At 43.6% G+C, this 16960-nt stretch overlaps 2 protein-coding genes across 7 annotated transcripts in view; one reads left to right on the top strand and one right to left on the bottom strand.

Moving 5' to 3' along the window:
* Positions 1 to 11576, bottom strand: part of usp42 (ubiquitin specific peptidase 42) — a 106331-nt gene extending 94755 nt beyond the window's left edge. For 2 of the 4 annotated variants that reach the window (XR_005463418.1, XM_038819786.1), the window contains exon 1: positions 11523 to 11576. The gene's annotated coding sequence lies outside the window, so the exon portion shown is untranslated. Of the gene's footprint in view, positions 1 to 10948; positions 11239 to 11522 lie in introns of those variants that run through there. The other 2 variants (XM_038819787.1, XM_038819788.1) reach the window with 2 other exon arrangements.
* Positions 11537 to 16960, top strand: part of eif2ak1 (eukaryotic translation initiation factor 2-alpha kinase 1) — a 67278-nt gene continuing 61854 nt past the window's right edge. Inside the window, exon 1 of one of the 3 annotated variants that reach the window (XM_038819796.1) lies at positions 11537 to 11728. Coding sequence is in view for 1 of the 3 variants with exons in the window: in XM_038819795.1 (XP_038675723.1) it covers positions 14675 to 14819 (145 nt within the window). In the remaining 2 variants the exon portion in view is untranslated. Of the gene's footprint in view, positions 11729 to 14344; positions 14820 to 15341; positions 15534 to 16960 lie in introns of those variants that run through there. The other 2 variants (XM_038819795.1, XM_038819797.1) reach the window with 2 other exon arrangements.

Genomic DNA, 16960 nt, shown 5'->3' with positions numbered 1-16960 from the left:
AGCAGTGAAGGGGGGGGGCGGTCAGGGAGAGGTGAGTTTGGGGGGGGGGGGGGGAAAGAGAGAGAGAGAGGGAGGATTGTACGCTGAGCCAGACGGCGACAGACAGGAAATAGAGAAACCCCAAGAAAAACAAACGGCAATGTATATAATTTTGAAAATGCCAATAAAATATGTTTTTCTTCTTTTTATAAAGTCAAGGGCGCCTACTATTCCATCCCCCGACCGCACTTTGGAAAATCAGACCATAAGATGGGGCTCCTTCTCCTGATATACGAGCAGAAACTCAAGCGGGAGAATCCAGCTAAGAAGGTTGTGCAGCGCTGGTCCAAGGAAACAGAAGAGCCCCTACGAGACTGCTTAGAGACAGTGGACTGGTCCATATTTAAGAACTCAAGTCACCAACTTAAATGAGTATGCCACCACCGTCACAGACTTCATCAGCAAATGTGTGGACGACTTGTGTGCCAAAGAAAGCAGTACACACGTTCCCCAACCAGAAACCATGGCTCATTCGCAAGATTGACACCCTACTGAAGGACAGGTCTGAGGCGTTCAGGTCAGGCGACCTTGACCTATACAAGAAATCCAGCAACGACGTCCGCAAAGCCATCCAAGATGCCAAGAGAGAATATCAGACCAAGCTAAAGTCACAGACTAGCGTTCCAAACTTTCAGCGGTTGTGGCAAGGCCTAAGCAACATAATGGGCTACAAAGCGAAGCCGAGCAGTATCTCCAGCAGCAGCGCACCCCTCCCCAATGAACTCAACGTGTTCTATGCTCGGTTCGAGCAGGAAACCAACGATCCACTGTTGAGTGCCTCAGCAGCCCATAACTCACCCATACCTACCATCACAGCTTCCAAAGTCAGATTGGCCTTCCTGAATGTGAACCCTCGGTAAGGCGACGGGTCCAGAAGGGATCCCTGGTCGTGCATACATGGACCAGCTGGCAGATGTGTTTGCGAACATCTTTAATCTGTCCCTACTCCGCTCAGAGGTGCCCACCTGCTTCAAGACCACCATCATACCATTGCCAAAGAAGAACCAGGCAATGTACCTCAATGACTACCGTCCAGAAGCCCTGACTTCAGTCGTAATGAAGTGCTTCGAGAGGTTGGTCATGAAGCACATCATCTCCATACTCCCAGAACGCCTTGATCCACTGCAATTCGCATACCGCCGCAACTGGTCCACAGCAGACGCCATCTCCCTGGCCCTACACTCATCCCTAGAGCATCTTGACAATAAGGACTCCTACAACAGACTCCTATTTATTGACTACTGCTCCGCCTTCAACGCCATAATCCCAGCCAAGCTCATATCAAAGCCCCAAAACCTAGGACTTGGCTCCTCACTCTGCAACTGGATCCTCGACTTTCCGACCCAAAGATCACAATCAGAAAGGATAAACAATAACGCCTCCTCCAAAATAGTTCTCAATACTGGGGCCCCGCAAGGCTGCGTACTTAGTCCCCTACTATACTCTCTGTACACAGACGACCGCTTGGCAAAATTTGGTTCCAACTTCATCTCCAAGTTTGCTGACGATACGACCATAGTGGGCCGGATCTCGAATAACGCCGAATCAGAATACAGGAGGGAGATAGAGAACCTAGTGGAGTGGTGTAGCAACAACAATCTATCCCTCAATGCCAGCAAAACTAAAGAGCTGGTCATTGATTTCAGAAAGCAAAGTACTGTACACACCCATGTCAGCATCAACGGGCCGAGGAGGAGATGGTTAGCAGCTTCAAATTCCTAGGGGTACACATCTCCAAAAATCTGTCCTGGTCCACCCACGTCAACACTTCCACCAAAAAAGCACAACAGCACCTCTACTTCCTCAGGAAATTCGGTATGTCCACATTAACTTTTCCCAACTTTTACAGATGCACCATAGAAAGCATCCTATCTGGCTGCATCACAGTCTGGTATGGCAACTGCTCGGCCCATGACCGCAAGAAACTACAGAGAGTCGTGAACACAACCCAGTCCATCACACAAACCTGCCTCCCATCCACTGACTCCATCTACACCTCCCGCTGCCTGGGGAAAGCAGGCAACATAATCAAAGACTCCTCTCACCCAGCTTATTCACTGTTCCAACTTCTTCCATCAGGCAGGAGTTACAAAAGTCTTAGAACACGTACGAACAGACTCAAAAACAGCTTCTTCCCTGCTGTTACCAGACTCCTAAACGACCCGCTTATGGACTGGCCTGATTATCACTACACTCCTGTATGCTTCACCCGATGCTGGTGTAATGTAGTTACATTATGTACGTTGTGTTGCCCCATTATGTATTTTCATGTACTTAATGATCTGTTAAGCTGCTCGCAGAAAAATACTTTTCACTGTACCTCGGTACACGTGACAATAAACCAAATTCAAGGGAAATTAGAGATAGTATTAGATTCAAAGAAGAGACATACAAATTAGCAAGAAAAGCAATAGATCGGAGGATTGGGAACAGTTTAACATTCAGCAAAGGTGGACCAAGGGATTAAGGGAAAATACAATTTGAAAGTAAGCTAGCGGGGAACATAAACTGACTATAAAAGTTTCTATAGGAAACTGACTATAAAAGAAAAAGATTGATAGAAACTATCATAGGCCCCTTATAGACAGAAGCAGAATAAATTCATAACAGAGAACAAATGGCGGAAGAACCAAATTGGTACTTTGCTTCTGAATTCACAAAGACATGAATAACGTACCAGAAGTTCTGAGAAACACAATTTTTTAAAAAAATGTTTAAATTTAGATTACCCAATTATTTTTTCCAATTAAGGGGCAATTTAGCGTGGCCAATCCACCTACTCTGCACCTTTTTGGGTTGTGGGGGCGAAACCCACGCAGACACGGGGAGAATGTGCAAACTCCACACGGACAGTGACCCAGAGCCCGGATCGAACCTGGGACCTCAGCGCCGTGAGGCGATTGTGCTAACCACTAGGCCACCGTGCTGCCCAGAAACACAATTTTTAGTGAGGAGCTGAGGAGATTAATAAATAAATGGTTTTGGGGAAATTAATGGGATTGAAGGTGGACAAATCACCGGGGCTGATAATCTTCATCCCAGAGTACTTAAGGAAGTGGCCCTAGAAACAGTAGATCCATTGGTAGTCGTTTTCCAAAATTCTTTGGACTCTGGAATGGTTCCTACAGATTAGAGGTTAGCTAATATAACCCCACTTTCAAAAAAAGAGAGAAAACAGGGAATACAGGCCAGTGAGTTTAACATCGGTAGTAAGGAAGTTGCTAGAGTCCTATATCAAGGATTTCATTGCATATAATTTGGAAAGCAGCAGTGGTTTAATCAGACAGTCAGCATGGATTGACAAAAGGGAAACAATGCTGGACAAATCTGCTAGAATTCTTTGAAGGTGTAACAGTAGAGTTGCCGGGGGAACCGGTGGATGTGGTTTATTAGGACTTTCAGAAGGTTTTCAACAAGGCTTCACATAGCCAGATATCCTTATCAAAGGATGTGCTTGCTATGGAAGGAGTGCGCTATGGAAGGAGTGCAACAAAGGTTTACTGGACTCGATTCCTGGGATGGCGGGACTGACATATGAGGAGAGACTAAATCAGTTAGGATTATATTCATTAGAGTTTAGAAGAGTGAAAGGGGATCGCATAGAAACTTACAAAATTCTAACAGGATCAGACAGGGTAGATTCAGAAAGAATGTTCCCGATGGTGGGAGTCCAGAACTAGGGGTCATAGATTGAGGATAAGGGGCAAACCTTTTAGGACTGAGGTGTGGAGAAATTTCTTCACTCATGTAGAATTCACTATCACAGAAGGTAGAGGCGGCCAAATCATTGTGTAATTTGTAGAAGGAATTAGATATAGCTCTTGGGAAAGGGATCAAGGGATATTAGGGTGGGGGGAGGGGATCAGGGTATTGAACTTGATAATTAGCCATGAACATAATGAATGGCGGAGCAGGTTCAAAGGGCCGAATGGCCTCCTTCTGCTTCTATGGATTAAGAGGGTTTCCTGGGGAGTAGATAATTAGAGATATTGTGTTTAGTTTGGTACGATGATGTAGTTAATGGGAGGAGCCAGGGACCTAAGCAGTCAGGTGTTGAGGTTCTTAGTTTAGTTTTAGGTTGGGATGTGACCAGACAAGCAGCTGCTCTCAATACAGTGAGGTTAGATCTGTATGGACAGACTAGCAGTTTCTTTCAAAACAGTTCAGTTAAAGATTTGACTGGGACAGAGCAGAAGCAGCTGATCTCAAGACAGTGAGTTAAAGATTTGCCTATGAACAGGAGAGGAACAATTTCAAAGGCTGACAGTTTAAGCATAAGTGGAGACCGGCAAGATTTTGCAGCTGGTTCCTGAAGGATCTCTCTTTCTCAAAGTGGTTTATCCAAGACATCTCTCTACAGCAAGTATTCCCGAGTCTGCTAACGGTATTTGAAAGTGGACTGGTGACCCGAGATGGGTTTTGTTTGAGTGGCCTGAGATGGGTTTTGTTTGAGTGGCGATAAAGATAGCACTTAATGGTTATTGTTTCATTGATTGTTAAGCAATGTTAGCATTGTTTAATTGGTAATTGAAAGCTATTGCCTTTTTGATGCTAAAGTTAGTAATACTGTATTTGTAATAAAGTTTGATTAAATATATCATATTCCTACTTGTGCGTGAAAACACTCGTGGAGCAAAGTATCCTTTCCTCAGTGTTACAAATTAAATAAAACATTGGGGTTTCTGTCTGGTATCTTAACAATTGTTGGGTCTGATGTAGTCTGGGATCGTAATAACACTCACCAAAGATTGCACTGAAGTCAACCCAGCTATTTTGAGAGAAACAGGGAGAAAATAGGAAATAAAGTTTGCTGGAGTGGGAGTGAAAGGATAAAAGATTAGAGTCTATATTAGGATATCCAAAGGCTAGTCATTTATTCTGTTCAATATTACGATGTTTACTTTGTGCAGAATTAATAGTCCTTTCGTTTGCAGATTGCAAAGTTTCTTAATTTACAGATTTCCAGCGCAGTAAATATTGTTCCACACAGATTTCCTAAGTGTTGAAGATACAGGAGTTACTTTTAAAAAAAATGGAACGGTGACAGCACCAGACCAGATCTGCCACATAACAGCTCAACCAATTCAGTAAAAGGCAAGCGATCCAACCCTACTTCAGATTTTTCAAAATTTTCAGTTAATTGCCAAAAATATATAATTACCAAAATATACAGTTACAATGTTTTTTGAATTGATAAAAAGGTGATCATTTTACTATACCCAGTAGACAGATATTTTTCATGAAAAGTGTATTGTGAACTGAAGTCAAGACTGTGTTTCACCATTGGTAATAGAAAATTGCCAACCATTTCTTATTTCATCTCCAATAAATGTTATTTTACCTCAAATTCCATAATGATATAGCTGCTACATGCGTCTTAAGCAAGTCACACTGCATCTCAATTTGTCTGTTAAGTACCTACTGCATATTTTTAAAAATAAATTTAGAGTATCCAATTATCTTTTTCCAATTGAGGGGCAATTTAGCATGGCCAATCCAACTAACCTGCATATCTTTGGGTTGTGGGGGTGAATGTGCAAACTCCTCACAGACATTGACCCAGGGCCGGGATCGAACCCGGGCCCTCAGCGCTGTAGGCAGCAGTGCTAACCATTGTGCCGCCCTAAGTACATATTGCATATAACTGTATTCCAATGATCCTGTAGCTATAATGAGTCTGGAATGGCACATTACCCATCGATTTGATAGCTGGATTTAAATCCAGCCGAAAATGCAAGAATATTTTCTCTGTAGGCAACAGAGGTAATATGCTTGAACAATGTCAATTCACCTAATGGATAGAAACCTGCACTACGAAACTCCCTGTAACCCGAAACTGGCAGTCAGTTTAACAACCTAAATGGTCAACAGTTGCAAACAGGACCATATAGAAGGGCTGGTCAGATGGATTTAACCCTCAATAGTGTGAGGTAATGCATTTTGGGACTAACAAGACAAGGGAATATACAATGAATGGTAGGACGCTAGGAAATAGAGAATCAGAGGGACCTGGTGTGCGTATCCATCGATCTCTGAAGACAGCAATGCAGGTAGACAAGGCAGTTAAGATGGCACATAGGATACTTGCCTTTATTAACTGAGGCATAGAATATAAGAGCAGGGAGGTATTGATGAAGCTATATGAAATGCTGGTTACTGGTCGTCACACTAGAGGAGGGATGTGATTGCACTGGAGAGGGTGCAGAGGAGATTCACCAGGATGTTGCCTGGGCTGGAGTGTTTCAGCTATCAAGAGACAGGTTAGGCTGGGATTGTTTTTCTTGGGAAAGGCTGAGATTGAGGTGTATAAAATTATGAGGGGCATAGATATGGTAGATAGGAAGAAACGTTTCCCCTTAGCGGAGGAGCAATAACCAGGGGGCATAGATTTAAGGTAATGGACAGGACGTTTATAGATGTGAGGGGAAAAAAATTCACCCAAGAGGGTGGTGGGAATCTAGAACTCACTGCCTGAAAGGGTAGAGGCGGGAACACTCACAACCATAAGTATTTAGATGAGCACCTGAAATGCCATAGCATGTAAGGCTACGGACCAAGAGCTGGAAAATGGGATTAGAATGATTAGGTAATTGACAGCCAGCAAGGACACAATGGTCCAAAGGCCCTATTTCGGTGCTGTAAGGACTCTATGCACAAAACCGAAATCCTCAACTGACGGTGGCAATCCAGGCTCATTATTGGGGTACATCAGAGGAAGTTCTTCTCTGCAATGGACTTATTCTTGACTGATGAATGTTGATACTTAAGGTAGAAATGCACCAATTTCTTAGCACTGATATCACCTCACCTTAATGGAGTAAAACATTGGCTGTTAAATAAAAAGCAGTGGTTTCAGAAAAAAGTAAATTGCAATTAACTTTGACATTCCATGATTACTTCCTTGAATTCTTAAGCAAGAAATTCTGAGTAAAGTGGGTAAACTTAGCAATTACTGTAGCCAACAGTGCATACTAATTAACACACTGTTTGAACATGTCAGCACCTCTTCAACATCAGGGACTTGTGCTGCATGGGGAATCTCAAATGCAGACACATGCCCCAATTCCACTGCACAGTGCTTTGTAGCACCAAGCTGCCAAAACCAGTCCCAACAGACAAGAATGCTAATGACAATTAAGATTAATGATCAACCAGTTTGTTAGTCATGGGGTAGTTGCAGCTCAAATTGGGAAAATCACTGTGAAGACAACATTATACAAGATATCAAAACGTAAAAAATGCTATTAATGGGTCACGGAAACAGTCAAATATATGATTCAATTAATGATATGCCAAACCAATTATGCCAATGCTTATGTAGTTACATTGTATATCTTGTGTTGCCCTATTATGTATTCTCTTGAATTTTGTTTAATTCCCTTTTCTTCCATGTACTGAATGATCTGTTGAGCTGCTTGCAGAAAAATACTTTTCACTGTACCTCAGTACACGTGAGAATAAACAAATCCAATCCAATAGAGTTCTATCTATGCCCCATAGTGTGCTTTGTTGTTTGACACTTAGTTAAGATAACTATCGAATTACAAATGCTGATGCTGACTGGAAAACAAACTTAAACCTGACATTCCCTAACTGTTTCCCAATTCACTGGGTGGCACTGCTGCCTCACAGCACCAGAGACCCAGGTTCAATCCTGGCCTGGGGTGTCTGACTGTGTGGAGCTTGCACTCTCACCGTGCCTGCGTGTATTTCCTCCAAATTCCTCCCATAGTCGAAAGAATTGGAGGTTAGGTGGATTGGCAATGATAAAATTTCCTCAATGTCCAGGGATGTACTGGTCAGGTGGGGTTATGGGGATAGGACAAGGGAGTGGGCCTTGGTAGGGAGCCCTTTCAGAGAGTCAGTACAGACTCGATGGGCCGAATGGCCCTCTTCTGCACTGTAGAAATTGTATGGATAAACTGAGTATCACTCATGACATTTGTCAACAGATATTAGCCTTGATTATAAAGTCATCTTCCCTGCCCCACAATGCATACATTTCTGGGATTGTCATCTTGACATTATATATTCTTCAGTCCATCACCAAGGGATGGATAAATTAAGTGGCTGTGTAGATGCAAACGTGTACCGTAGCAAAAGTAGTAATATTCCAGAAGTCATGTAAAATTCTGAGATGTTGATACAAATGCAATACAAATACAATATTTAATTAAATGGTTCAAATATTTGCTGCAAAGCTCCCCCACCGAACACCAACAGTATTCTGCAGAATTTTCACTCACTGTACTAAAATTGCTACTACAACTGAACACGTAATCCACTGCTATCCAAGCAATTTACACTTTCGGTAATTTAAAATATTTAATTCATGGCAATGTTATGCTTGTTCAGACTGAAGAGCCCAAACATGAAATTAAACTGATTGGTTACACTGTTACAATTTGTCTCCAAAACCATGGTTGTCCAATAGAAATTGCTGACATGCCAGAGTGACAGCTTTAGCTACATTAGTAGAGGACATATTATACACCCTCACACAATATAGGAAAATTCACTTCAGGTGTGCATTTACTGGCCTCACCACAATTCAGTAACAAAGGAAGTAAACTAGTTACAATGATCAAACAACACTTGCATACTCTGCTTTTCATCACATCATTTCACCAAACTCATAAAAAGGTTTAAAGTTCAATCCTGTGTGACCGAATACAAGAATAGATAACTCATTTTTATTTACTCATCAGAAATGTAATTACTCACATCCTTCTTCCCAATTTGTCACAACTGGCTTATCACCAACATATTAATCAACATCACTCTAAACCTCAATGGCCATGTAAAAGCCATGATACATTCTAAAAAGTTCTCACATTGAATGGTCAAACTTGGAATGGCTTTGTTAAACTAACAGCACATCCGCAGCAAACTCAAGGTGGCTTATCGTTCTTTTGATAGGTTAGAATTTTAAAAGTGAAATCCTTTACCTCCAAAGCTCAAAGAAGTCACTTGAAAGGGAAGAACAAAAGTATTAAATTGCATTGGCTTCCCTCTGCAGTACATGCACAAGTTAGGAATTACCATACACCCTTGATATTAACAAGCAATTTTTATATTACTGGTATTCAAAATGATTGGTACGGATAAAAATATATCATTCTAATGTTTGCCCTATTCTTGTACATGTTTACAAACTTAAAATGACCGACCGGAGCTGTAAATTTCCATGTATTAACAAGATGTCAATTACTTTCCACCTTTTGCAAGCTGAGGAACTAGGAGATCAGTCCATCGGGGACCACCACTACTGTGGCCAGTGAACATTACACTATTTACTGCTTTGGCTCCAGCACTACAATAGTCTTTAAAGCTTCACGGTGTTTGATGGACGATCAACCATGAAAAACTTACCTGAACCATAACCAAGGAAAGTAAATTTTAAAAATCCTTTCGAAACAGGCAGGTAGAATACAACACAAAAACCAAGCAGGAAGTAAAACAGAAACACTTTTTCAAAATTGGTGAATTCCTTGTTTTTAACTAGGCAAATTCTTTTGTTTTCCAGCAATGATAGGGTACATAGTTAACTATAAACTATATAGGGGGCAGCAGGGTAGCATGGTGGTTAGCATACATGCTTCACAGCTCCAGGTTCGATTCCCGGCTGGGTCACTGTCTGTGTGGAGTCTGCACGTCCTCCCCCCGTGTGCGTGGGTTTCCTCCGGGTGCTCCGGTTTCCTCCCACAGTCCAAAGATGTGCGGGTTAGGTGGATTGGCCATGCTAAATTGCCCGTAGTGTCCTAATAAAAGTAAGGCTAAGGGGGGCGTTGTTGGGTTACGGGTATAGGGTAGATACGTGGGTTTGAGTAGGGTGATCATGGCTCGGCACAACATTGAGGGCCGAAGGGCCTGTTCTGTGCTGTACTGTTCTATGGTCTATGGAAATATGTAAAACCCAGTCATTTTAAAAAAGCATGCTTGGGATGTGGGCAACACTGGCAAAGCAGAAATGTATTGCTATTCTGAGTTGATCTAAACCCTTGTAAAAGTTTGGTATAACGGGTGGTGGCTTGCTGGACCACTTCAGGGGCAGTTAAGAGTCAACCACATTGGGGTACGACTCGCTCATATATATCATAGGAATAAGGAATGTAGGTTTCCTTTACTAAAAAAATGTTTTTAAGTCAATCCAATAACTTCTAGGTCACTTCTACCAATGGGATTTATCAATTCCTCTCTTTGGGAACATTTGTATGCTGGGTGTTCCATCATTAAAAGATAATGCAATGAAAATTTGTACTCACATTTGGCACTAAAAGAACAAATTATTGTTTGCTGATCCATACACACTGGATAGGAATATTAATTAATGTTTTTACATTAAAGCTTAAATATAGTTATTTAATTTAACGATGCAAATAACAGCCCAAGTGGAAATGTATAGTTGACAAATGATCTAAATTTGGAATAAGCAATTTAGAATGGAGACATTTATGAACAGTAATGATCTATTTTCCAAAGCATTTCTTGATTTTAGTGTTTAAATACAAAAAATGCCATTAAGCCAAGTGATGAGAAATCAGCAGTGTTACATCTGACAACTAGAAAAGCTGTTGTATTTTCCAACTAAGATAGATATATTAACAAAAAGGTGACAGACAACCCAATAAATTAATTTATCATTGCATCTCGCGAATATGCAGTTTACAATTTAAACTATTTTGATAAAAAATAAACTTAAATAAAAACGTTTCCATATAGAAATTGAAACTTTATTTTTTCCATACGTCTGTAGGAAAAATCCACACTTCTTATCGGATTAAAATCACGACTTTTAAGGTACTATTGGTTAGTAAAATGTGTGACTGGGTTGTCAGTGACTCGTGAAACAATTCATTCAAAAAAAAAACCCAACCCAAGCAGCGAAAGTGCGTGAATGGAGTTGCACCTTAAAACTTGCTCACTTTCCACCTCCGGCTCGTAGAAGCAGAAAGCTCCCCCTCTTATGGGAGTGGAGAAGACTAGGGGTATCCATTGCCCCTCTTACCCAGATTCGGTGTGCCTTTGATCGCAAAAGACCCCCCACACCCTCTCTGCAAAAAAGGAAACAAAGCGGAGGCACTGCTCAGGAGGGTGACACGCGCATGCGCACATATACACGTGCGCGCCTCCCCTCCCCCCTTAGCGAGGAGGGGGGAAGCCGGCTCCGGGGCCTACAACCCCGCGGCTGCACAATGCACCGTCGGCTGGTAGTGTCTTATATAGATATATATCACTCATGGGAGTGAGAGGGAGAATTACCACAGGGGCTGCCTAGGCCCGCTGGCCACCGCCATTTAAAGGGAAGAGGAACAGGACGAGGGAGTAAATTGGGGGGGAAGGAAGGGGAGCGGTAACCATGGGAGGGAGCATCGCCGGGCTGAGGGGGGAAGCGCTCTGGGAGTCCCTGTGGAGGCGCCGCAAGTTACATGCGAGGCCCGAGCGGGAGCCGTAGCTAAACCCCCCCCATCCCCGGTACATACCCCGAGTGTTTCCATCACGACGACGGCACGCGCGGCGATACACCCACCCCTCCCCCCCTAACGATTACGACACGGAGCGAGCTCACAATCAGCACATCCGGGCACCACGACCCGCCCCACAACGCACCGCGGGGAGGTGGTAGAGGGCGGGGTCCGCCGGCGGCAGCGCCGCCACTATTCGGAGGAGAATACTGCAATTCACAGAGGTAGGAGGACACAGCAGGAAACCCTATATTGGGTCTTAAGTAGGTAGTGCTTGTTGTGTTTGGTCCTTTGTACTTCAGGAAGGAACTCACCAAACACTTTGACTTGTCCAACCCAGAATCTTTTATTGAGTTCTGTGTGGTAAGATAGCAATATGATAGATAACATGTTATCATGGAGTTTGCAAACTACTCCTCTGGAACTTGCACCTCGGACTGACCATTCACATGCACACCTTATTACCCTCTCAATCTTCTCCAGATGGCTGGATGTGTCTCCCTTTATATCACCACATGGTGCGTCTGTACCACCACCTGCTGGTTGGAGGTCGCACATCATCCAACTATGATATAGCCCATAGGTGGCATGGTAGCACAGTGGTTAGCGCAGTTGCTTCACATGAACCAGGGTCCAGGTTCGATTCACTCCTTGGGTCGTTATCTGTGCGGAGTCTGCACTTCTCCCCATATCTGGGTTTTCTGCAGGTGCTCCGGTTTCCTCCGACAAGTCCCGAAAGACGTGCTGTTAGGTAATTTGGACGTTCTGAATTCCTCTTCCGTGTACCCAAACAGGAGCCAGAATGTGGTGACTAGGGGATTTTCACAGTAACGTAATTGCAGTGTTAATGTAAGCCTATTTGTGACACTAATAAAGATTATTATTATTAGCTGCTTCAACTGGGTTGTTTCAATCTCTTCCTTGTCTTCAAATGAGACTGCTCTGCTTTAAAATATTATTACTCTTTTTAAAAACTATCCTACTGGAAAAGAAAACTGCCTTTAGTTGTGGTCTGAAAAAAAACAAGAGTTGCCAGATCAGATTTCAACTCTTCTCTCCAAAAGCTTGTTTCAAAAATCTCTCTCCAAATCTCTTCGCGCAACCCAACAATGGCATCATCTCCTCAAGCTGAAAAACAAATTAACTCTCCAGGGACTGAAAGCACATTTTACTCCCCAGGGACTGTCCCGGTCAAACTACAGTGCATTAGCCCAGACTGAAAAACATATTCCTCTGTCAATTTCACCTTCTGGCTCCTAAAAGCACCGATGCCCTGTAAAACAGAATTTTAAAAAAAATGACCATTGCAGTCAAACACACTCTAACCCAGGGGTGGGCAAACTTTTCCGTGCAAGGGCCACATTCAGAAATTCACAATTTTAAAGGGCCGCATAGTATATTAAGTAAAATAATTACGTCACCCGGTTATGATTCTGGGCGCCTCATATAGAACACAGAACATAGAACAGTACAGCACAGAACAGGCCCTTTGGCCCTCGATGTTGTGCCGAGCAATGATCACCCTACTCAAGTCAACGTACCCACCCTATACCAGTAAGTAACCCCCCCATAAGCCCCCCCCATTAACCTTAAAAAAAAAATCAAAACGTTTTTTTTTTAATGACTTGGTGGGCCGCATAAAGACCTTTGGCGGGCCGCGGGCCGTAGTTTGCCCACCCCTGCTCTAACCCCAGGCTTTTAATTCTTAAATTGCCCCAATATTTAGAATCCAATATTCCAAAAATCTTCCAGTCGTCATTCTTGTGCCTTCGGTGGGACCTGAAGTAGCTCTGTGGCTTCCTATCCTCAATCCTGCAAACACCAATATGGAAAAAATAAGAATACTGCGCTGTTTTTTTCCCTTATGGGGTAAAAAAGAGGCTCAGGGGTAGCTTCTTACATAATGTCCAGTGCCCAGATTGCTGCCTTGCTGATTGGTTAAGATATCTATAGATGAAGGCACACGAGTTGTCCAGAGGAATCCCTTCCAGGAGACAGTGAAACTTGGCCTACTTGTCTGTGTTTAATTGTTTTGGAACTGCTGACAACCACTGCAAGGTCTTCATGCAGAATTGGGAATACAGTCAAACAAATTCTCTCAGACATGATTATACAGTCATCCCGATCAATGAAACATCTCCAGGAATTCATTCTACTACCAGAGCCATACATTCCTGAAGACCTGAAGTCTTTAACTCTTGAGCCAATGTGGACAGTGGCGAGAAACGGTGTTGTGACACAAAAGGACTCTATATATTCTTTGTTTTAGTAGCCGTGGCAATAATTGTGGGTTTTGATGACACATAGGCCTGAAATGTATAGGGCTACTGGAATTTAACAGTGTAATGTTAATTTGTCATCTGTGTGAGGCGGAAGCCTGGAATGTTTGCAGAACTGTAAAACAGAAATTGGAGGTTTAACACAACTGGGAGTGCAAGGCTTTACTTACGGTGGGTTCCTAATCTGAGGACCAGGCCGTGACATGGGCTCGCAACATTACATTTGGTAATCCACAACCTAGCATTGGCTTGTGGCTATTAAGAAATCTATAAGCGTTAAATCCATCAGTCCTCTTGAGTGAATAAAGATCTCATTGTACTATTTTGAAGGGGGGGGGGGGGGATTCTCCCTGGTGTCCTGGTCAATATTTGTTAGTCAACCAAAATCACAAGGGCAGATCTTTTAATTATTATTTCACAAGATGAGAGCTGCTGGCTAGGCCAGCATTTATTGCCCATCCCTAATTGCCCTTGAGGTGGTGGTGAGCTGCCTTCTTCAACCACTGCAGCCCATGTGGTGTAGGGACGGCCACAGTGCTGTTAGGGAAGGAATCAGAGATTTTGATCTGCCCACAGCGAAGGCCATTATCACTGTGTTGTTTGTGGGAGCTTGTGCAGAAATTACCTGCTGCATTTCCTACATTGCAACAGTGACTACACTTCAAAAGTATTCGATGGGCTATAAAGTGCTTTGGGGCACCCTGCAGATGTTAAAGTTGCTGTTTGGAATGGCATAATTCCCTGAGCACAGCTCTTCTGTCTCTTGCTAGTAATTCTCTCTCTACTCTGTGAGCTGTAACTCTATCTTGTGAGCTGTAGTTCCGGTTCTGGAACCATCCTCCAGTGGCCTCGCTGCACCGTGGATGTGCTGGCCGGGCCTCTGCCGCCCTGATGCAGAGCGGAGGGAACATAACCCGCCGCTCCCACGACTTGGGCTCCGGCGTCTTCACCCCGCCGAGCTCCAGCGATGATTTGCAGCAACCCCGGGCCAAGCTGACCTTCAGCTTCCCGCAGGAAGCTCCAGCGACTTTCGATGGTAAGTGCCGGCTTCTGATGCAACCTGTAGCCAAGTGCCGGATCCGGGCTCTAATTCAGCCTCACCCCCCCCCCCCCCCCCCCCGGAGACCATCCATGTAGTAGAATAACGCAGTGCATTCCCAGAACGATAGAGTGTAACAGGAGGCCATTCGGCCCACATTACTGTGCCACCTCTTAGAAAGCTATGGTAAACTATTCTAGCACACTGGTTAAGCTTTGTCTGGAATATTGGTTTGGATTACTCCATGCCTCACGGGGTGGTGGCAGCGGAGGACGAGGAGGTATCCCGCCATTGGACGACAGTGGGATCTTCTGGTCCCGCTGTTGTCAACGGGGTTCCCCGTTGAATGCGCCCCTCGCCACTGGGGAACCCGTAGCAAGGGTGAGGCCTTCGCTGGGACCTGAAGATCTCGCTGGCGTGAAAGGCGGGCAAATTCCAGCCATTGTGTCCAATTCTGTTCATTACACTTTAGGAAGGATGTGAAAGCATTAGAGAAGATGCAGAGAAGATTCACAGCAATGGTTCCAGGATGAGGGACTTCAGTTACGTGGATAGGTTGGAGAAACTGGGGCTGTGCTCCTTCGAGAAGAGAGGATCGAGAGGAAATTTGATGGAAGTATTCAAAAACGTGAGGGGGTGTGGACAGAGTACATAAGGAGAAACAATTCCCATTGGTGGAAGGGTCGAGAATCAAGAGCGCAAGGATATAAGGTGATTGGCAAAAGAACCAATGTCAACATGAGAACTTTGATTAGGATCTAGAATTCACAGCTGAGGCAGATGCAATTATGACTTTGAAAAGGGAATTGGATAAGAAGTTAAAGGGAAAGATGTGCAGGGTTATGAGTAAAGGGTGGGGGAATGGTATTAACTAAAGTGCTCTTGCAAAAAACAGGCATGGACTGGATTGGCTGAATGGCCTGCATCTATGCAGCAACCATTCTGTGATTCTGAATTACCCAAAGTGTCTCACTTCTCTCCATACCCCCCAACACTTTCCTGTCACAAACCACGCTGATGGTATCTATGAGGGTATCACAACTTGAAACACAGATTTGAGGGGGTGCATAATTTTGATTCTGAATGGTGTGCGGAGTCAGGTGAAACCCAGTGAGAATAACCAGCTCGGTCATTGTGTAACAATTATTAAAGACTATTTATTAAATTAAAGTCAAGTGCACACAAACAGGATTACAATACTCTAGGACAATTAAGTATATGAACCACTAAAAACACACACACAGCTTATGTAGAACGTACCCTAGTTCCAAAAAGAGCTAAGATCTCTGAACTGAAGACTTCCCTTTCCTCAAACAGCATCCAAATTAAATAAATCTATTAATCAAATCCAGCTTATAGTTAGCACACAATACAAGGCTGATAATCAAGTCTGGGAAACGTCTTTTCCTGGTCCAGCAAAAATATTTAAACTGCCTTTACAAAGGTTCTGCATGACCTTGGCTCGAAGACTTAGATGTAAAACTGACCTCAGGCAATACAGCATAGGAACAGGCCCTTCGGTCCTCCAAGCCTGTACCGGTCATGATATCACCCGTGGCCAAAATCCTCAACACATCCTTGCGTCGTATCCCTCTATACCAGGGATGGGCAAACTACGGCCCGCGGGCCGCATGCGGCCTGCCAAAGGTCTTTATGCGGCCCACCAAGATCAAGTCATAAAAAAAAAAATTTTTTTTTAAAAAGAATTTTATTTTTTTTTAAAATTTTTTTTTTATAAGGGGGGGCTGTTGGGTTACTGGTATAGGGTGGATACGTTGACTTGAGTAGGGTGATCATTGCTCGGCACAACATCGAGGGCTGAAGGGCCTGTTCTGTGCTGTACTGTTCTATGTTCTATATGAGGCGCCCAGAATCATAGCCGGGTGAAGCGCCATTTTTGAAAAGTAGAGAAAAAGAGGGCTAAAGGCAGGATGCCGCCGGGGGAAGCGCTGAGGTATATGCCGCACGCTAATTGGTTACAACCAGGACTATTAATTAATATACTATGCGGCCCTTTAAAATTGTGAATTTCTGAATGTGGCCCTTGCACGGAAAAGTTTGCCCACCCCTGCTCTATACCCATCCTATCCATGTTTTTGTCGAGATGCCTTTTGAACGTCGTTAATGTATCTGCTGCC

The sequence above is a fragment of the Scyliorhinus canicula genome, chromosome 15 (assembly GCF_902713615.1).
Source record: "Scyliorhinus canicula chromosome 15, sScyCan1.1, whole genome shotgun sequence".
NCBI classification, from domain to species: Eukaryota; Metazoa; Chordata; class Chondrichthyes; order Carcharhiniformes; family Scyliorhinidae; genus Scyliorhinus; species Scyliorhinus canicula.
Note: the sequence above shows the minus strand (reverse complement) of the source record. Positions and strands in the feature narration are given on the sequence as shown.